At 35.7% G+C, this 22623-nt stretch overlaps 1 protein-coding gene across 2 annotated transcripts in view; it reads right to left on the bottom strand.

Annotated features, from left to right (window-relative positions):
* Positions 1-20546: 20546 nt before the first annotated feature.
* MFSD14B (major facilitator superfamily domain containing 14B) overlaps positions 20547-22623 on the bottom strand; it is a 36372-nt gene continuing 34295 nt past the window's right edge. For both annotated transcript variants that reach the window (XM_084503465.1, XM_084503466.1), the window contains exons 11-12: positions 22446-22603; positions 20547-22154 (exon numbers count right to left, since the gene is read on the bottom strand). In XM_084503465.1, the coding sequence (XP_084359591.1) occupies positions 21951-22154; positions 22446-22603 (362 nt within the window). In that variant the 3' untranslated portion in view covers positions 20547-21950. The remainder of the gene's footprint in view (positions 22155-22445; positions 22604-22623) is intronic.

Below are 22623 nucleotides of genomic sequence, written 5' to 3' on the forward strand. Positions count from 1 at the left end.
TCACAGGTATATTCTCTCTTCTTGAAGAATAAAACAGGCAATAAAGTAGTATAGCTTATACTGTTGCAAATGACTATGTATGGTTCATCGGTCACTTTGGAAGACAGTGTATTTAGACATGGAAAAATCTCAGAAATCTCCAACTCATTCTTACTGTCACTTCAGTTACCATTTTTTCCAATACACATAGGAAACAAATATGATTTTTTCTTTTCTGTGTATCTTCATGCAGTCATGTAAAGATTATACAAAGAATGCCTTACAGGAAATTCTAATTTGGAAACCAGATTTAGAAAATATTCCATATCCATTTCAGTGGCTAGCAATTTTATGGTCTTATGAAAACATTCTCCCCATAATAATAAGCACAATAGATTGAGTATTTATTCTTAGAGAGCAAAGAAAATTTCCTTGCATTTTATTGTGTTTTCAGGCACCTTGCCTCATGTTCTTTCAGAGATTCCAAGTTCAGCAGAAAAGCTCAAGGAATAATTATTTTTTTCCTGATACTCAATAATGCTCAGGTTGAATGAAGCAGGCTTTAATGTAGGCAAAAAGAGTTACTTTGCAGCTGTTCCTAAGTGCTGGCAACAATCTCTCACAAATAGTGGGATATACTATGAGGAAACCTACCTTATAGATTATTGCTCACAATTTTCTCGAAGTGCAATTTTAAATTTGACAGAAATTCTTTCTTGTCTGAACACACCTTGAAGGAAGAAAAAGATATTTTCCTCTGTCTAAAAGTGAAAATAATTAGGAACCAAGGAATAATATAATTCCATGTAAAATGCCTTTAAAATAATTGTTTGCAATGACCAAATTATTGATGTTTTCAGTGAAATCACATAAGGGACTATTGTCCGCTTTGGGACTACAAAACGAATGCATTTACTGGCATTTTCTAAAGCTGTTTTCCCATAGAAATATATGGTGGTTTTACCTAGCTTGGAAGCTGACCTCCACAAAAACCATTCTCTCACTCCCCCTCTTCAGATGGAAAGGGGAAGAAAATATGATGAAAAGGGCTCAAGAGCTGACATAAGGACAAGGAGATGACTCAGCTGCTATCGTCATGGGCAAAACAGACTCGGCATAGAGAGAGTAGAGAAATTTATTACCTATTACTAACAAGCTAGAACAGAAAGAAACAAACAAACAAAATAAACAAACAAAGCTAAAAGCACCTTCCCCCCATCCACTTAATTGATAGGGGGAGGGTGCTCCTCCCTCTAAGCTGCATAGGGGAACGGGGAATGGCGGCTGCGGTCAGTCTATAGCACTTCACCTCTGCCCCTCCTTCACGGTCACTCCCTGCCCCTGCTCCCCGTGGGGTCCCTCCCATGGATGCCATCCTTCCCCAACTGAGCCCGCGGGGGCTGCCCACAGGCAGCAGCTCTCCAAGCACTGCTCCCACACGGCTCCGTCCCACGGGGTCCATCCATCCATCCCCCAGGAGCAAACTGCTCCAGCACAGGTCCCCCATGGGTGGGGGCAGCTCCCCCCAGACCCCCTGCTCCTGCGTGGGCTCCTCTCCACGGGGTGCAGCTCCGGCCCGGGGCCTGCTCCTGCGGGGGCTCTCCATGGGCCGCAGCCTCCTCCAGGCCACATCCACCTGCTCCACCGGGGGCTCCTCCACCCATGGGGGGGCTGCAGCGTGGAGATCTGCTCCATGTGGGACCCATGGGCTGCAGGGGGACAGCCTGCTCCACCAGGGGCCTCTCCCTGCAGAGGCCGCAGGGGAACTTCTGTGCTATGTCTGGAGCACCTCCTGCCCTTGTTCTGCTCTGACCTGCAGGTCAGCAGGGCTGGTTCTTATTCCTCTCTCCCAGCTGCTTTTGCACAGCAGTTTTATTACCCTGTCTTAAATCTGCTCTCACTGAAGTACAAACATCACTTATTGGCACGTCTGCCCAGTGGCAGGATCCCTTTGAAGTCGTCTGAAACCTGCCTTCATCTAACATGGGGAAGCTTCTGGGTTCTTCTCACTGAAGCCACCCCTGTAGTGCCCTCCCTCGAAAACCTGGCCACATAACCCCCATATAAAATGTCAAAATATAGTGTGTTATAGATATGAAATTAACTACCAAATTTTTATATATTTTTTTAAGAAAAAAAAAAAAAAAAAAAAAAAAACATCAATATGCACAAAGTTCTTACGTGGTTTACTCATTCATTTCAAGATGAATTTCACCTTGCTTTTCTTTTAGTACATCTCTTACACTGGAAGGAACAATATAAAGCTTTCATTTGGAACAGTTAAAGATATACACTGACAGACAAGAGTCCTAAAATATTAATACTTTCACCTAAGTTAATGACTCTGAGAGCAAGAGTTCAATAGAATTATTATTTGCACAAAATTTAGACTTAAGCAAATAATTAGGTAGATGTGACCTCTTGCATATAACGTCAGTTGTGAATATATGCCTGCATTTTTTCCAAGCGCAGTACAGAATCTGCTTTTGGAAACAGGCCATGAAGAGTACCAGGTATTTTGTAAGCATCAGCTTCATTTCTTCCATTATTTCTTCCTAATTACAAAGTTAACTGACATTATCAAAACTACAGAATACCTCCCCAGTTGCTCCCAGATAAACTAATCTTGTCTCCATCATTGACTTCCACAGAATGGTTGTTTGAAAATTCAATTTCCACAAGTAATAACCCTGAAATAATTGTGGGAAAGGTCTCTAATCCTTCCATACCTTCAAAAAAAAGGTTGTCAACAAAGTCAACATGCACTGAAGGAAATCAGGATTTTTGCCCTCCTCATCATTACAATGTAGAAATAAATCTTTACCCTATCTACATGAAAAAAACCTTGAGAACTCTCCCACCTTGTGTTTTCAGAATTTTCCCTCAGGGATCTCAAGAAGCACAGATCCTCCAATTTTGCTTGATACAACAGAAAAGCTACAATTAAACTGATGTTTTATTAACAATTTCTTTATGTTATACAAGGAAATCATTTCCTAAAATAGGATGGCTTTACCACAGAATCCAGCCCAGTGACCAGATTTAGATCATTTTGAAGAAGTTTATGTACTCAGCAATTTTGTAGCCTTTGGGGATTTCATGGAAGGAAAATTCCATGTAGAAGCTGCCACAGCCCTTCATGCAGGACACATCAGTTTATCCAAAACATTGCATAAGAGAAAATATGTTGCTCTGTGCTACCACTGCACCAGATGCAAACAGTTTCAAGAGAGCTTTTTCCTGTGTGCTGCAAAGCCTCAGAGGGGCAGGTCTTTGCTCATTCTTTCATCGTAATTCAGAGTTGACAATAGCAAAGGTGCTGAGGAAAACAGACAGTTACATTTAATAATGAAAAAAGTTCTCCTGGGTTCATATGGTTTTCACTCTATGCTCTCAATCTGCTGACACAGACTTTCTAATTAAGCTGCAAAAAAAAAAAAAAAAAAGATAACATGACCCAGTAAAATACATCCTATTCCCACACAACACAGACTGTAGGCTCTTTTCTTTATTCTGTGTATCACACAATGTGGAAATGTCTTTGTGAAAGTGCAAAAATATCAGCTCTTTTAAATTTAACACCAAGTAAGTGGTATTGTAGCAAAAAAAAAAAAAATCAGAAGGTAATGGCATATTAAATCTTCTCTCTGAGGAGAACAGTGGTTTTATTCATCTGAAATTTTATGGACTAGAAGGGCAGAGGGAAGAACCATAAACGTACTACAGTGTTCTGACCTACATCATACAGCAAACCTAGAGCCTAAATACTTGCTTAAATTAAAGACCATGAAAAAACCATCTCAGATAAATTGAACTGAAAATCCACCGTAACACCTACTATGCTGTTCCATTAGTTCCCAGCCTACAGTAAAAGTCTTAATTTCAAATCTGAATTTGTCTAGATTCAATTTCCAAATTTTGGTTCATCTTGTATAATTCAGTCTATAATTCTTACATATTTATTAGCATATTTCTGTCCCTCTGCAGATGCTTGTAAATTATAATTCCTTCCTTTTCTGTTTGATGAGCTGAGTGTTTCCTGTAGTCTCTTACCTTCCAGTGAAAAGAGAACACTCTTCACTCTCATGGCTCCTGTCTGAACCTTCTTAGACATATCAACTTCTTACTTGAATTTTTGACAGTTAAAAATGATCCAATATTCCAAGGAAAAAAAGATTATCTGAGCCCAATAAAAAAGTAGCCTATCTTCTGCTTTTCTACATATAAATCCCTAATTATTCTACACTTTAGTTTAAATAACTAGGGGGACACAATCAAAGGTATCAGTACTAATCTGATGCAGTGTCATGATGTACTTCACAGGTAATATTAAAATGATGATTTACATTCTAATTGTTTAATAACTTGTTCATTTTTTAAATTTCATAGGGGAAATATCATAGGGGAAAGATAACAGGAAAAAAAAAAAAAAAGTTAGAGATAGACCCAGTACTTTGCAGACTTGTTTTTTGTGGAATTAGGCTTGCTAAGAAAAGAATGAATCAGCTATTCTCAAAACAACACTGTCATTATCATAATACAACTCTTGACCTTTACAAAACAATCTGACTCATTGTATTGAGTAAGGAAAAAAATCATATACTGCACAGAGTGCTTAGCTGCAAGTGAGAAGCAAAACACAAGGATGGGAATACACAGGCATGAAATAAATACATTTTAATTGCAGATGCTGAATGATCAAAACTAAGTAAAATATAAATTAGGTAATTTTATCTGAAGATACCATTTAAAAATCCAGTAGCTTATTAGCTGATAAGTTGTCTACCTCAAGCCAAGAAATTACACTTTCCAGTTCTTACATTTTTTTCTCAAACAAACCAGAAAAATAATCTTTTCTCCTTCCCAGGTACAGCAAAGAGTTTAACTGCATAGAAACTTTAACTGCATGGAAAATTTTAAAATAAGATTTTATATTACTAAAATCTTTACTACTGAGAAAGTGATCGGGTGCAGTCAAGCAAAGTATGGAAATGACAAGACCATATGAACAAATTATATTTCACAGAAATGACAACAACCACATAATTTTCTACATTTGAACCAGTTTGCTTACATAAACTCTGACTATTGGTTAAGTCTGTATCTCAATAAAGCAAATGTGCAAATGGCATGATTCCTGTTAGAAAGCAGTCTTCCAGCTAATTATAGAGCTGCACAACACATTAAAATCCAACAAGCTAACATTAAAGTGATTTTTGCATCTTTTTTTAATTATTGTTTCAGCAAGCAAGACGACAGGGGCTAGGGGTAAGCACCAACATGAACTTTTGTTTTCCATTTTTATTCTACCATTTGCTGGTTTTCTAAATCAATCTCTGCCATGAATTTAATAGTGATGATGATGGCAACAAATAATAGCATTAATAATAATTAATAACAATGATAGTGACAACAATATAATTAATAAAGAGGACTGACTGAATACAAAAATATTGTGGACATAGAACCAGGCTGATACTGTGTTTTCCTTTGAAAATGGCAGCCATAGAAGACCTCTCTCTGTGATTTTGATTATGTTCAGATTAAAAATTCTCATTGAAAATTGAGAATTGTTAGAGTTCTGTCTTTTTTTTTTTTTTTTTTTTTTAAAGAAATGATGATGGACATCCACAGAAATGTGGAACAGTACATTTGGTGTCAAAACAGTAATAGACATTTATTACTAAAACATATAATAGTAATCAAAATTTTAACACCATAATTTCATTCAGTCAGTTGTGTCTATGAGCCCAACTTTTTGCCAAAACTGAGAATATCATGTCTGCTAAGATATATATGGCAAACAATTCATTCTTTCAGCAACCCAATAAAACAAAAGGATTTTTAATAACCTCCCAATAACCTCTCGATTAGTTCCAGTGTCACAATTGATGGTACTGACTTAGGCAGAAGCCTAGCATACTAACCTACAGCCAGTTCCTTTATTTGCAGCTACAATGGTCTGAAGAGAATCCAATTAGAAGGCATGAGTTAGACTGTAGGTATCAATGGATTAATAGATTTACAATTTTCTGATGATATGTATCTGCTCCAGCTTGTAATATTAATTTTTACCTAGTTTGTCACTTCAAGGATCTAAGGTAGCAAGCTGATCTGCATGTGGCTTTTTTCTATGAGGATAGATTTTTCCTAGTTTAAAAAAAGCTGGAAGATGTCATTCAACTTTAAGCGGTGTTTCTGTTTTGTGATCTGTTATTGCAGTTTGAGATAATTAGTATCAATGTTCTTAGATACACCCTGAAACATTTTAAGACAAATCCCAGCAACTGAGAAATGGAGAGGATTTTTCTTTCCCTCAGGTATCCTGGTGTCAGAATAATCCTTGTAATTAATATCAATTACTATATTTTTATATTAGAATTATTTTCTATTAGTGAGAAGTTTTTCTATCACCACACTAAAAACTTCCAAATGTCATTAATAATTAATACTTATTAAGGAAAATTGGTCAGTTTTTATATAATTTGAGCCCCACCTTATCCACAGTGAGTACCACCTGAATCATAGAATGGTCTGAGTCATAATGGACCTTAAATTTGATTTAGTTCTAAACCACGCTCAAAAAAATGGTTTCCAAAATCTGCAACTTTATCCAGCATAGAAAGACATCTAGTCTAAACAGTTTTCTGAAGTAAACATTTCATTAACCTTTCTAAAGAGAACAGTTTCTCCCAAGAGAGAAAGTATGTTTCAGATAAAAGATAAAAGAACAGCAAAGCAGGGTACATGATCAAAAGAGCTTTCATATTAAAGACTAGAAGACAGATATCAATAGCATGAAAACCTAAGAGATATAGAAGTAGGTAATTACATACCAAAAACTCCACCTTTTTGCTAGCATTCCAATCAGAGCCAAACTCCAGTAGGCAAACAGCTGGCTGGAAGCTATGTTTTTATTTTTAGATAAAAGCATGCTACATCTAAGCTACAGTTGTGCTGTTCACATATCCACTCACTCCAAAGATAACAATTTTTTCAAAGCAGTGGATTCTTCATGTGTAGAGGAGCACTTTAATAGCTGACTTCAGCCACTGCAACCTAGATTTCACATTGGCATTTACAGGGATTAAATGCCAGCAAAGTAACTTGGACCAGAAAATAATATGATCAACTCACTCTGATGAGTGTACTTTATGCTCCTGATGACTTCAGAATATCCCCCACCACTACATCTGTCTCCTAAATGTCCCTATTAAAATCATTTAGAGCTATATTTTCTTATTTTTTCTTATAAGTGTTTCCTCTCCACCAGGTCTACGTTTTTCTCCTACTTGTTTCTGCAGGGACCACAGAAGAGCACTAACTAGAGAAAGAAAAGTGAGCAGTAAGAATAAAAAGTGTACAAAGATATTGTTAAGTGAACAAATGGAAACCAGCAAGTTTCCAAAAATCTTCCAGATATAAGAATCTCCAAAATATTTCATGTAATTACTGTAGATAAAATATCTGGGTCATTAACAATTTTTTTTATTTTTTTTTAGAATTACTTTAGAATTAAAAGTAGAGTTTTATCCCACTATTCTGTTCCCCAAATGGACCTTTTCCAGGATAAAACATATGACTTCATATTACAAAATACTGCAAGCAATTTTTTGAACTCATTTGTCTCAGTTTCTTTTTCTTACATTCATCTTCATACCAAGAAACAATAGACTCTGACCACTGAGCTTCAGACACGCATGAATTTCCACCTACTTGCACATAAGAGACCTGATAGTAATAAAAGAGTATAGTGAATAATGGGATTTGGAGTATCTGGTACATGAGGATAGAAATACAGCCACATAGTGCTGCCAGTGGTACCCATCTTCATTACCCTGAACTTCAGAGTAGCTCTCATTGTTTGTCTCCTTTGATTAGATGTCAAAGACAACATGAAATGATGTAACAGAAAGCAATAAACAATAGGGGATAGGCAGAAATGGGTAAAGTTTTAAGACATTTGAAGGTGAAGAAAAGATACTTGAAATTAAGGCAAAGAAGGACCCCTATACTAGGATTTTAAAGTGTTGCTAGTATAGTTGAGACTGTTGGCAAGTCAAATTATTATACAACCTTCATTTTCAACACACCTGATAGTTTGAGTTAAGTAAAGGGTATTTAAAAACAGGGTTAATGCTAAACACATTGAACTGAATAAACAAAAGAAATCCTATAAGCAGAGGTTATTACTTCAGAAACTATTTCTGTTCATTGTCCTTCCTATTTTCTTGCTAATCTACACTGGAGCCTTAGTGGTGAAATATTCAGAAGTGTCCAGTCCTGCTGAAATCCAATTTCTTTTTCTATTTTTAAAATTAAAGGTCTAGAGTCAAACCATGATATATAATGCAATGAATCTGCAAAAGAAAGAGCTGTATAACATTGCCAGCTAGTGGTAACTTGACTTCAGAGCACAATAACTCAGTTCTAGCACAGTTTTAATATTTTCAAAATGTAATAAAACCTTTTATAGTTGTAGTTTAAGAAGATGACAAATAAATTGCAAACATATTTCAGTATCTTAGCTATCAGAAACCAAAAATCTGCATGAAGGTAACATTTTACTTCATGAGTTTGTTAGTCCTGCATTTATGTATAGTTCTCCAATTCAAGAACACATAGTTGTTTTAAGATCATAATAGCACTGATTCTCACAGTGCAGGAAGCAATATTATAGCTTAATTAACATTGTTTAATTTTATTGTCTGTGACATCTCTGAACTAAACATTCTGGTACATGGACAATAATACAACATTTTTATTAAGATTGCTGTTGAAAAATACTATGTATCAATTGTAAGTGGACTCTTACAAAGGCACAGACATCAGCAAAAAAAAAAAAAAAAAAAAAAAAAAACATAAAACAGACACTAAAGGGGCAAGGAATATGCATATGAGCACATTTATAATAAGGTATGCATTTTTATTATGTACACCTACAATATTAATGAAACAGCTTACTGAATTCTCTCCATAATCTCAAGCTTATCCTAAACAGGTTGCTTTGTGAAGGAACGTATAGGAGAACATGAACATCAAGGAAAGCAAAATATATGGTAAGAAAAGACTAAAGGAATGGAAAGAATGGTTCCTAAGGCAAATGTCATGTCCTGCAGAAACACATGCACTTAACTCTGCTTCTGTAGATAGCTTCAGTGCTTTACCTTTGTAAAAATTTGGTCAGTCAGCATTTATTTGCATGTCAAGATGTACAGGCTGTGGAGCCAAAACATGCATTTTAAAAGTAGATATTTCCTCAAGATTAACATAATACAAATGGAACTTCTAAGAATTTATATAAGAAATTACAACTAATAAAAATTATAAGGGAAAGCTCATGGTGCTATAGTTATCAGCAAACAGTTCACATTAAAACTCCACTAGGATTAATACAATCTCTATTATCTACAATCTCCAATATCTACACCACCATTTGCAAGCAGTTTTAAAGTTTCTCTGTTCACATTTGAATCAACTAGGATTGAGATTCCACCAGATTCCAATAAGTCTGTGTTAATGCATCATGTCTTGCTGCCAAGATTTACTGCACAGCACTCATTTCTTATCTAGCTGTGGCTATGGGGCCTGGCCAGCTTAGACTGGGAACAAATCGAGCTCATCTTGGTAGGGAGCACCAGCAGGGTCAAACTGGCTTTGTCTGTAAATGTCTGGGCAGACATGTCCTTAAAATCACTCTGCTTTAAGGACCTCACAGCCTCAGGACCTAGTCCTACACAGATTTACATGCCTACTTAATTTTATACTGACTTCAGTGGGACTACTCAACATGAATTGCTGTACTGCCATTAAAATTCACGTGAATTGCTGTACATTGCTGTACTGCCATTAAAATTCATGTGAAAAAATATCCCTGGAATAAAAGATCTGTCAGTAAAGGTACAGATTTACCAACAAGGACAGCATATGTGGTCTAAATTCAGAATCCTTTTAAATTATTATCCACTACCTGTGATGGAAGTCTTAATTTAAATTTCTTTCAAAAGGGGAGAGAATAGAAATTTCACCTTTTACCCTACAATAGAGATTTTAAAAGGAAAAACAAAAACAACAACAAAAATTCCCCTTCAGCTGGCATCTGCACTAGCAAATTGGTTTAGAGCAATGGTGGGATTTAAAGCAGTTCCCTTAAGTATTTCTAATACACAAGCTCTTTTCTCAAAGTGTTTTTCCTGTGAATCAAACAGACTCATTGGGTCTTGTAGCAGGTCCATGACAAGACTGCCCAGTTATCCCTTAAACCTTTTACCTTTAGATATCTCCAAACCACATATGTGATGGAGACTTTCAGCCCCAGAGACCAGGCTAAGACTGACTCAAAATAAATCCCCTGAACCACTACTGCAAACAGAAACAGATGTCCAGGGGAAGCCTCCAACTACTGATCCCTTTCTATTGTGCCAAGTTATCTCCTAATGTAGATATAGCAAAAGCTGTTGAGCAAACAACTAAAAGCCAAGGTCTCTGACTTTGATTTTCTTTATTCAGTATTAACTATTTGTGCTGTTACATTGTTAGTCATCGCTAACAGAAAGTAGATTTTCAAACACACAAAGAAACATTGTTCATTAGCAGACCATTTAATTAGCCTCAGCAGTGCCAGGTACTGTGAAGCATGTCTGTAAGCATCCCAAGGCTCAAGACAACTTGCTGTCAAGCAGTGAAGTTAATTCTAGATAGGCCATTGCTATTCCAGGAAGTGCCCAGGGATGACTTAGGTTTTTGCTAACTGTCACAGTACTCCATGGAGCTTGTCTCATTTAAATTTTCTCAGATTTTCCTTAAATATTCACAGAGGCATCCAACTGCTGGCACTTGCACGTTTTGAAGTTATGTTTTCAGGCAGTTACATCAGCAGCCTGCTTATATTCTCTTCCAGCCCAAGGACACTATGTAGCTCTACCTCCCTCTCGGGTCAGACTTGGTGGTCTCAATCTTGCTGTGACCTATCTGTTTGCCTCATATTAAATTCTTTCCCCACTTATAAAAACTTGATGCTTTTCTTTGCTTGTTAAAAGATGCTACTATTTTGTTTGTTTTTCCATAACCCAAAAATCTGAAGACAAGTTTATGATGTAAAAACTGATCTCTTCAAAATTTATTTTGTCTTGTATGAAGAATTTCCTATACTGCTTTAGTCCTTTGCTTTTTCAGCTTCAGAATTGGTACAAAAGTTTAGAATACTTTTGGTACTTTTTACCCTGGCATGACTGATATATGTCTTTTACTCCCATGCCTAATATATCCACTGAGAGGCACTGTAGGTCTCAAGTGTCTAATTTAAGAAGCTACAAGCAGCTTTAGGAAGAGTGCTTGCAAACTGACAATCACACCTTGCCAGATGCAATGCAGTCCACGACTTTGCAAACAGCAGCACATCTGTCACATTTTGAATCACATTGTGCTGTGCCAGCACTTGTGAATTTGTTAATGTTTTGTGTAATCCCCTCCAGTCCTCACTCTCTACAGCATAAAAACTTGTGTGACAGATGCACATTGATTTCAACTTCCAGTTTTCTCTGTCCCAAGTGCTTTAAAACCTGGTCAGAGACTTGCTTCCCTCCTTCCATCAGTGCGTTTAATCAATATACAAATGTTTGTTTACCTTCTCTTTGTGCAATTAGAGCTTTCCTTGATGCAGGCTTTGCTTCAGCTCAGAGAGTAGGATTCCTAAATTTTCTATAGATCGATTGCACAGTTAACTTATTTATCTGAGATAATGGAAAGGCACTAAAACCAAATAAAAACCATAGAAACCACCACAGAAATTATCTTCTGACAGTCTACCTACTTGGTGGCACCACTTGCATTTATGGGCATGCAGCAAAGCACTCTCCAGTCACCACCCACTCTACTAAAATGTTGTCAGACACAGGAGAGCTTTGAACTCACTCCTCAATTTGTGGGAAGCTAAAGTAGCAAAATTCAATGCAAGATATTACAGAAGATGAAGATGATTTTATTTATCAAAATTATCCTAGACACAATGTGTATGCAGCTGCATGCTAACGAGTACATCACTGCAACTGAGCAGTCTGGCCAGCATGGCAGAACATGAAGGACAAACACTGTCTACCCAGCTCTCACCCACCCTGATTTGGTTTTGGTAATTGTAACACTGGATGTTCTTTTTATAATCCTTCAGTGTGGGCAGGGCTTGAGATCCTTTACCTCTGTAACTTCTCTAACCCCTTGTAAATCTTATGCAAAATGCCCGAGTCATGATTCTTCAGTTTTCCTATGTGGATATTTTATGGCTTCAGGCTTATCACATCTTATCACTAAGATTTCAATTTTTGTTGTTATTTTTAATTTTTGCTATCATGTCATCAGAATGAAACTATCTGCAATGTTCTGCAGCAGTTAGCACATACCATACCCTTGTCTAACTGTTTCTAAGCCTTTAGCACACTGTTCTAATGGCATTTCAAAAATATAAAACTTGATGGTTTGCGTACAAATATCTGAATATTCTTTCAGATGAATTCTTATTTGGTTCCAATTGTTGCTCAGTAACATTTTTTTCTCAGTAACCATATTTAGCCACAGAGGTGCAGCTCCTCCTGCGTCTGATTGCTTTCAATCAGACATTCATTGAACACAACAACTGGCTCTTGTCAAAGGTGTTTTTGTTTTCCTATTCTATGTATTTTTTCCTATGCTTTCTATATTCCATCATCTGCTCTGGCAAATACATTCTTACCACAGAGACTGATAATTTAAAAGAGTTTTTTTGTTGTTGGTGGTGGTGGTTTTTTCCTCCAGTTAGGTGAAATCTGAACTAGTATATATGCAAAGAGGCAGCAGATAAATGACTCCAACTTACTAAAACTTCATACCAAAATTTGCATGGTTTGATAGCAAAGCAAATATTACAAAGGCTCTTTTGTTTCATGCATTTTGGTTCTCAGTGTGATGTACCTTTTACTTACAAATGTGAGTGTATCTGCAGTGTATATCAGAAGATGGGAACATGTCCATCAATGAATTCCTTTGTAGTTTACTTAAGGTTAATATTTTACAGCAAATTAAAATTAAATACACTCCTGTCTGATAAGAGGTATGAACAACAGTGACTATCCTGCACTGCGTATCAATGAGGACTTTTATTCCAACCTCAGAATGTGTTAGTGAAACTGATCTCAATTTTCACAACCAAAACTTTCAAAGAGATCAAGATGAGAATTTTTCACCCCCTCACTCTGTATGTTATTGGGAACTATCTTACATAAGATTAGAAAATATGCTTGCAGCGAGTTAGTTGGTAAAGCTCTTCATGGTCCTTTGGTTTGAAGGGTGATACCCAGTATAATTTTTTAGACAGTTCAGTAGTTTTTTTTGCAGATATCTTCTGTTCTGAAAGAAGTAACAAGAAGGTATGTGACTAACATCCAAAAAGTATGTGTGATGTTTTTTACTTTGACGTACGAAGGTCAATGCCTCACTTTAAATCAAACAACATGAAAACATCACTCCTCCAGCTAAGATTTTCTTCTATGACTAATTCCACTCAGTAATAAAGCTGTAATCTCCTTACAGACACCTACACCTTAAAGACTTCCTGAGACCATGACATAAAGGCTAACCCCATGCTAAAAAACAAGTCAAGATTTTCTGATATTTTTACTACTAACACTAGATTTTCTAGACAGCTACAACGAGCAGTGTCAGACACTTCAAGTCCCTGCTGTCAAGGGGACTAATAATCTAAATCATGGCTAGGAAGAAAATAATGCAGTCAAGGCTTAAGTGACCAGCGCATACAGTACTCTAAATAGCACTGCTGCATGACCTTTCCTTAAATTATTTTTTTATTTCTTTTTAGTTCAGGAAAAAAAAGAAGAAAAAAAAAGAAGAAAAAAAAAGACATAAGAAAACATTAAACATTTCCCTTATAACAAGCATCTGAACTCTCTGATTCAGGTATGATTATTTGCTGTTATATGCACATAACTACTAGAAATACATGTATTCTCAAAAGTCACATGGAGAGAAATAAGGCAAGAATTGCCATGTCAATTGAAAAAAAACATACTGGAATATGAAAAAATAAATGAAAAAAAAAATGAAAAAAACAGGTTTGTGTTAAGCAGAAATGTGTGCTACTGGCTTCAACCACAGAATGACTTGACTGCAGCAGATGGACTCACAGCTTTAAAGTAAAAAGTACCTGAAGCCATGCATATTCCTCCATGAGGATGAATGAATATTAGAAAAATTGCAGCATGTGGACTACCAAAGGAAAATTAATCTGTGAGATTAGGTTGAGTGTTTTTCTTTGTAAGCAAGTTTTTTCATTTGTATGTTTTCAGAGACCAAGCTTGGTGTACAGGTTTTCCTATAAGCTTTTAATTTATACGTTTCTATTAAAAAAAAAAAAAAAAAAAAAAAAAAAAAAAAAAAGAGGGAGAGAGATTGAGAGAGAGAGATTTCAGATATAACCTTGGCTGAAGTAGCTTATTGACAGGTTGTCAAAATACTCCATTTCATAGTTAGCTCTTACTAGGAGGAAAACATGTTTTAATTAAACAATTTTAAGAATTTTTAAGAAAGCTTTCATGCAACCTGTACTAATCTTCATTGTCTCAACTTCCAGACAAAGCTTGCTCACTTCATGAGATCTTTATCAGATACGAAAATTCAGATGCTTACAAAAGACAACTAGTTGAAAGTCAAGCTGTTTTCTTTCCTTTTCTCTCTTCAGTAGCCCCCATACTATTTCAAATGCACTTCTACTACACTCACCCTACACTTTAGGTGGGTCAGAATTTCTGGTAATGGTGCAAGAAATATAATAAAACAAGTGGAAAATCTTAAGTTGAGTTTGCAGTCTTTGTAATAAAGGAAAAAGAAACATCTTATTTAAAAAATAAAAATACTGATTTTGTAGTCTATTTTACAAATATATCCTTTTTCAGCACTAAATAAAAGCAAAGAAAATCTGAGATCTTTGCCCTGGGCTTCTTCCACCAAGGTAGAGGTAAGCTTTTACCTTTGTGTATTTCCTAATGAAATAGAAGACCAAGGCCTTAACCACCTTCTTGAGCTGCCTGTGCCATACTTTTTAATATTATTGCTACATTGTAGCTTGATGTTTTTTACCCAGTCTAGATGGAAGAAATAGGGCAAATGAGTTGTTTTTACTGCCTTCACTTATTGCCTAGAGTTGTTTTTCCTTTTGACAGACGCTGTGATGACAAAGTGGCACCAGCCCACTCTTGTTGAGACAGTACCCTAGGAAAATATTTTGCTCATAATATGCTGCCTGACAGTCTGCCCTTTATCACATTTTTCTTTTCTTTCATTTTTTTCACCTCCAGGAAAGGTAGGTGTGTTGCTGCTACTGAATTTCATGTATGGATAAATAATTTTCAGAATTATTCTGAAACCCTAAAAATCAGTCTTCTATTTATCTTGCCACATCTTCTGTTTTTATATGATTTGTATTAAAATAATTAAATAAAATGGTTTGATTGTGATTATCTAGTTCCATAATTATTAGAAGCTTTCAGCATTCCATATTTTGCAAAATATTTTCTACAATATACCTTCACATCTGAAAAATGAAAGCTAACTCATTGGTAGGGAAAACTTTCTTATTGTTGAAAAAGGGAAACACATTTTCTAAACACATTAAATCCTTAACCACTCAAGCTCAGATCTTAAATTAGCAGTCCTGAAAACAGCTTTTGCCTCTTAAGGACCACCCAGGTCCTTAAGGCTTGCAACCTATTTCAGAGGTCAAAATGTGTTCCTGACAAGGATCTGTAGAACACTTTATACAACATTGTCTAGTGAATATTTATATTCGTCATGCTCTTTTTTGGTTTTATTTTTCTGTGTTAGAAAAAACAATATGTAAATGGGTGTACAAAGTGTTCTGTTAGAACTCAAAAGTTTAAAACGTGCTAGGATCACTGTTTGCGCTGAATTAAAACCTCCCAGTGCATTTAAGCATGAGCAAACAGCAAAGGTTGGAAGCCCAGCTGGGCAAGCCTACAGAAGCTTAATGTTGCAATTATGTATAAACTAGTTACAGATGCAGCCCATGATTACAAAATACACTTCAGTGCTTATGTAAGCATAAAAAAGATGGTCTCAAAAAATTGGAGTTTTAAGCAACATGCAAGGATGCTTATAATTGTATGTTTCATTTGTATGTTTCATCTCAGTATTTAACACTCCAATCTGTTACTAGAAGATTCAGTCATGTTTATTTTCCTTCCCTATTTTTCCACAGAGGTGTTTGAGTCATTGCTCTGAGAAAAGGCATAGGGTTGAAAAAAGTTGCAGCTGCATGCCCTAGAGCAGACACTTCCACATATGATTAAGGTTCTTTAGCAACAAAGAATTCATCGCTTCCAAAAAATGCAATATGTTTCTTCAGAGCTTAAAAATGTGCTTATATATTTTAAGCATAACTTAAGATCAAAACTGGATAGAGAAGAGAAAGAAAAATAGTTACTCTTAAAAAGATATTCTGGAGAAAACAATGCTATTACAGCTAGGTCTCAAGAGTATCAACATTTTCCATACATGCAGGAGAATCATCATTGATGATCATGTTTCTTGCCCATTGCTCTGTCAGTTTTTGTTGCATCATATCTAAAAAATGTCCTTCTGAGCAAATTTTTGCTTTCAGAGTAGAGCTAAAAGCACACTTTCCATTGAAGTTTGTTTCTTACATGATTATATTGATACTTAAGCATTACAACTTACTGTAATTACAATTTATTACAGCAAGGGACACTTGAGGTACAAACAACTTCCTGAAATTTATAAGCCTTAATTCTCATTTGTATATGCAATCATAAGTGTCCATTGTTTGCTGCCAACAGAACCAAGTATTATAAAAAATATCCTGGAATGAAAATAGTTAGGACTTAATTTAGTTGATTGAATTTACATTACCTGGTTCTATAATCCTCAAGGATTCAGCAAGTGATCCAGCACCTTCTTTCAATTCAAGGAGGTATTTTAATGTTCCTGCTTTTAGGAACTAATGCTGCATATGCAATACATAAGGTAAAGTTACCTTTATACCAACACAACATATATGACAATCTGTAAGGGCCAGGGAGTAAGAATCTCAGACCTAAAATTGTAGTTTGAACCCAGCCCATCTTCCTTCCCCTTACTGCAAAGTGTATTATTTTGTAGAGCAGAGCAAGACTACGCCTTTGCACCATGAGAGAAGACTTACTGTCTTTTCTTCTGCTACACTTCTTCAAGAGAAGTTGTCCAGAACACAGAAGCTTGGTATCATATATTTCTTTAAATACATGAGATTCAAGCCTTTGTTTATACTCAGCAATCTTCTCACCACAGACCTCCCAAGACACAATACATTCTACTGAAGATAATAGGGGTGATGGGGGGCGGAGAGCGGGGTGTACAAGCAGAAAAGAGCAGCTGTCCTAAAGCACACCTATTCCTTCCCTGACAAAGTGAGGTATTTGCTGTTATTGCACACTGCTACACTACAAAAATGCATGCTCTAAAACAGTGGTCTCCAAAGTGGGGAGCACACAGTCCCACAGGGTGTTCAAGAGAACCCACTGTCATGCAGGAAGAAAAAAAAAAAAAAAAAAAAAAAAAAAAAAAAAAAAAAAAAAGGCAGGAAATGAAGCTTTATTAACATTTAATACATATATTGACAATGGCACCATTGCTTGGTCTTTATACCAGTCACATATTATACGGTATCCCATGGGAAGAGTGGGTGCTTCACAGTATGGAGCAGCTGACAGGGGCATCCTCATTCACTCATTTTCAGGATATTGAGACATACTGCAGTTCGCATATGCCTAATTAAGTGGCTCTATGGACTGTATTTTCTCATTTTAAAGTAACTCTTACAAATAGCTTAAAATGATTCCTTCACAGGAACTATAGATTGAAGAATCTAGATTGTACTAATACAAGCAGGAGTAAACAAAATTGCAGAGCTGATTCTTTTACTCCTAGCAAAACCTCTTTGTTATTACCTTGTAATGTGGCTGACAATGACAACCTAATCAGATTCAACAACTGCTAGACAAAATAGAACTCAAATCATCCAGACTACTTGAAATACAGATTTACATCCACTCATGTTAACGATGATCCTAAGTTTATGTTGTGCCTTGAGATATTAGCTAATGGAAGTATGAAACCATCAGGATTAGCAATACAATTAAAACAAAAAATCCAGAGCATGAAGACAACCTACTTCCCCCTCTCCCCAAGCCACCCAATGATGTTGGAAGTCATGCAATATTCAGTTCAGTACTTTAAAAAGTTCATTAAACATAATGATTAATTTATGATACTTCAGAAGAGGCTTCCAATGTAGAATACAAAAAGCCACATACCACTAGGAACATCATTTGTTCTTCATGCTTGGGTTAAAATGGCTGAAATATTGCCCATAAAACAATATGGGACAAAATAAAACACATCCCTTTTCAGAAAATACTGTTGGAAAATACACAGAAAATACTGCTGAGAATTTAAAGAAATACGTATTAGAACAAATCATGCAGTATGAAAGGTTTGCTATGAAAGAACAGGTCTCAGCTTATGGTATTTGCTGGATTGCTTAAATGATGCAATGCATGAACTACTGCTTGCTAGTGAGCCAGTAAAGGGAAGATGTACTGGAGAAGATGCATTCTAAACAGCTTCATTTTATAGAGGGAAAAAAAAAAAAAAAAAAAAAAAAAAAAAAAAAAAAAGTTTACAGTGAAATCCCTTCTCTACATCATTCACAGGCAAGAAACTGCAGCAAATAAGTCTGAACTGGAACCGCACAAATTGCTACCGGATGTCGTCAATGTTGTTAATTTTATAAAAACAAAGCCTTTAAATACTAGAATAGTTATAATACTTCAGAGCAAGAGAGGCACAGTACTTGAAACAGCTGCCAAACTGAAGGATGAGTACGCATCTTCACAAGACGACAAGCAAGCATTCCAAATTTGCTGACCTTTTCAGTGATGGCAAATGCTTGTCAGGACTATGGTACCTAGCAGATACTTTAAAATATAAACAGACCATACAAACAAAAAAACCCTGTTCCTTCAAGATTAAGTTTTAGCAATAAATACTTTTTTTTTTTTTTAATAAAATAAAAGTTTTATTGCAAGAGCTTTTAGAAAACATTTGGAAATGCTTAGAGCATCACTTGACTTTGCTGCCAAAACCTGTGCAAGTACCAACTATAAAAACTCTCATATCTGTACAATTGAACTTTGAAAGAATTTTTCTAACCTGGTTAAAAATCTTCCATATGAAGAAACTGAATTGGGCTTTGAACCCGTTTGTTAAAAACACAAATCCAACACCTTCGTTAGCTTGCAAGAACAAATGACTGACACCTGGAAAGACAAACTTACTAGCAGAATTTTAACTAAAAAAATCGACATAATTGGTAGATGGGATTTAAAAAACAGTATTGATGTAGTAAGAGCACCCAGAAATGCAATTTTTCCATTTGTTTCTACATACTTTTTTGAGGTATCTTTTTCAGCAATGACAGCCATTAAAACCAAGTACTGAAAATCAACATTAAAACAAGATTTTCAAAATTTATGAACCATATTCTGTCACATTACTCACCAGTGAGTAATGGTCTCTAGTGAGACCAAAGAGGTTTTTGAACTATTAAAACACTTTTAAATTGTTTGTTTCATCTGTATCTCATCCTTCTTTCATTTCCATTTTTAGGTTTTAGGATGTATATTAGCACAGCAGTACCAGGTATAATAGTTTGTTATTATGAAAGAAATTAAGAAGTAACAAGAATTTTCTTGTTTTTAAAAAAAAAGATTTATTTTTTTTTTAATGTCCTGAAAATTCTTTTCACTAGGTTTATAAAACATTTGTAATGTAATGTTAAACAAATATATGCTGTAAGTGTGCATACTCAGAAAAAAAAAAAAAAATGTTGACTGATATAGATACATAATCAAAAGTCAAGACGACTGTTCTAAAAAACCACAGCATGTGGAAAATGCATTTGCATTAGCCAGTCAATCTATCTAAAGCTGTTCTATATTAACAATAAGTTGTTCTTTAAAAATTCAAAGGTGATCCATTCCTGGAATAATATTAGTAATAAATTTGACAACCACTTTTAATATTAACATACCATATTATCTGTTCAGTCACTTGTCAGGTTTAAGACATTCTACACTGGAGCACAGCAAAACTTACTAGACTGCAGTCTGGTATGCAGCAAAACTGAAATACCCAGCATAAAAGCTTAGGCTAGAATTCCAAATAATTCAAAACAAAAAATACCTAAGCCTCATCAGAAAAAACATCTGAAGTCTGTAGTACTATTCAGATCAGAAGTGCCTTTTTTACTTTTTATTTCTAAGCTTACTTCCTTTCCACTCTTCCCACTTCTCTACCCCAGTGGACACCATGTGGACTTTTGAGCAAATTATGCATTGCACCACGCTTGATGACAGATTCAGTGCCACAACACTGGGATCAAACCATGTCCATTCTGAAGCAAGGAAGACACAATAGTGAAACCAGAAGTACATACACAGACAAAATCTAGAAAGCCCAAGATTTATTATGCATTAGGAAGCTTATTAACTTAAAAACCAAACCATATAGTACAAAAGGTTTGATATCATTGCTTAACATGGAACAAGTTTCAAAATATATATTTTTAAAATTTGTTCAGTCAATACACAATCCTTTTAAAAAACTGTATATCTGTCAGTATCATCATTACATTTATAATACATGATTTACACAGCACCCATCTGGAAAAATTAGAACTCCTTACAAATATCTACATATATTGCATACATATAAAACATTCATAGGAGTATTTCAATAAAGTTGGGTTTAATGGTCCATTTACACTGCAGCAAAATACATATATAAATCTGTATATTTTTCATAAAATTCTCTAAAAATTAGTATATTTGTAGCCATAACTCCTTTAAAGCTTCTTTTAAAAAGGAAAATTTGATATGAATATATCCATAAGATTCAGCAGGTAAGACAGTGATATAAAGGCTAAATATGATTAATAACTAAACACTAAATAGCAGTTAAGGCAGGGGTGAAAAGAATTAATAGGAAAGATTATTTCATATGGCAGATAAAGTGACAAAATGCAATAAATATACATACTTATTGTTGTAAACTACTCTCACACCCACTGCTTTTCCTGCTTCTGAAGTCAGGAGTGTACACACTTCTGATGCTGCTCATTTTATAAGCAATATTCTATTTATTTATTTTAAAATCGGCAAAACATTAATGCAACCAGTGCTTTCAGATGCCACCTGGATTTGCTTCAACTGTGCAGAACTGATTTCTCTGGAGAGTGGGTTTAAGACTTCAATATGACCTTAATTTATGGGTAGCGACTGCCACATGTGATCATGCACCCTCAGAAGTCATCTCAGTTTTATCAGTGCATTCTGGTAACTACTGGATTTCTTGTTACTAAAAAATGTTTGAGAATGTCTTTGAGAAATAAAGACCTTTTCTGATAGACAGTATTTCAGAAATCAGAAATATATAGATCAGTCCCTCTCATACAATGAGGACTAGATGGGCCATACGTGCAGACAAAAGGAAAAAAAATGCAAAACAACCTCGGCAGTGATGGCAGAAACTGTTCTGCCTCAAGTCTGATCATTTTGCATATGACTTTGGGAACTAAACATTCAATCTTTGAAAAATATTCACATTTTTGCCCAATATAAGGATTTGACATAGCACTTGCAGTCACATTGAATACAATCACACATAGCTGTGACCTCATAAACTAAACAAGCCCTCTGGCAAGTGTGGTATCAACCCGAAGTACCGTAATAATGTGGTCTTCCCTTCCACATGGCTACATTCCTTTTGGAGGTCCACACACATCCTACCAAGCTTGCCAATCTACAATTCAGTGCATTAATTTGTTCCATAGTCTCCTCAGAAGTCAGCCTTCATACACTGCTATCTTGCAGCAATGGTTCAATGTCCTCTTCACTACTTCGGTCTAGGTTGTTGCTCAGAGCACTGCTGATGCTGTTGCTGTGTTTTCTGTTGCTGCTGGCTTTGCTGTGTTCAGGAATAAATATGGCGACTAGAAAAGCTAGAAGAACAATACATGCTCCTACCAGGAATGGTGGACCAGGAATGACTGCTCTCTGCAGGGAAATAAGCACAACAAAGAATTAATGAAGTTTAAAGTACACTGACTTCTGTCTTAAGAACGATACCATTAAGACTAGAGATACTAAGAGACATTTACACTGACTATAAACTGTATGCAAACCAGTTCATATGTGCTCTGCAATATGACTTTTGTGCATCTACAACTCCTCACCTGATCTGCACACTGATCAGAAAACCAGAAACATGCACAAAACAATTGACACGTGGCAGACTTTTACCTCACAAAATTTTATACTGCAAACTTCACATAATTTTAAACTTACTTCTTCCCTGGGATCTACCATTGTGTTTTTTTCAGAAGTCTGATCCGGTGATAATTCATTGAGCTCCACATGAAAGAGAAAGAAAATAAAGCCATACAGTGCTGGTCCCAGGCCATTGCACAGACCTCTTATTCCAGTTATTATTCCTTGGACAACACCTAATGAAGAAAAAAAATAT

The sequence above is a fragment of the Aythya ferina genome (genome assembly GCF_964211825.1).
Source record: "Aythya ferina genome assembly, chromosome: Z".
Taxonomy (NCBI): domain Eukaryota; kingdom Metazoa; phylum Chordata; class Aves; order Anseriformes; family Anatidae; genus Aythya; species Aythya ferina.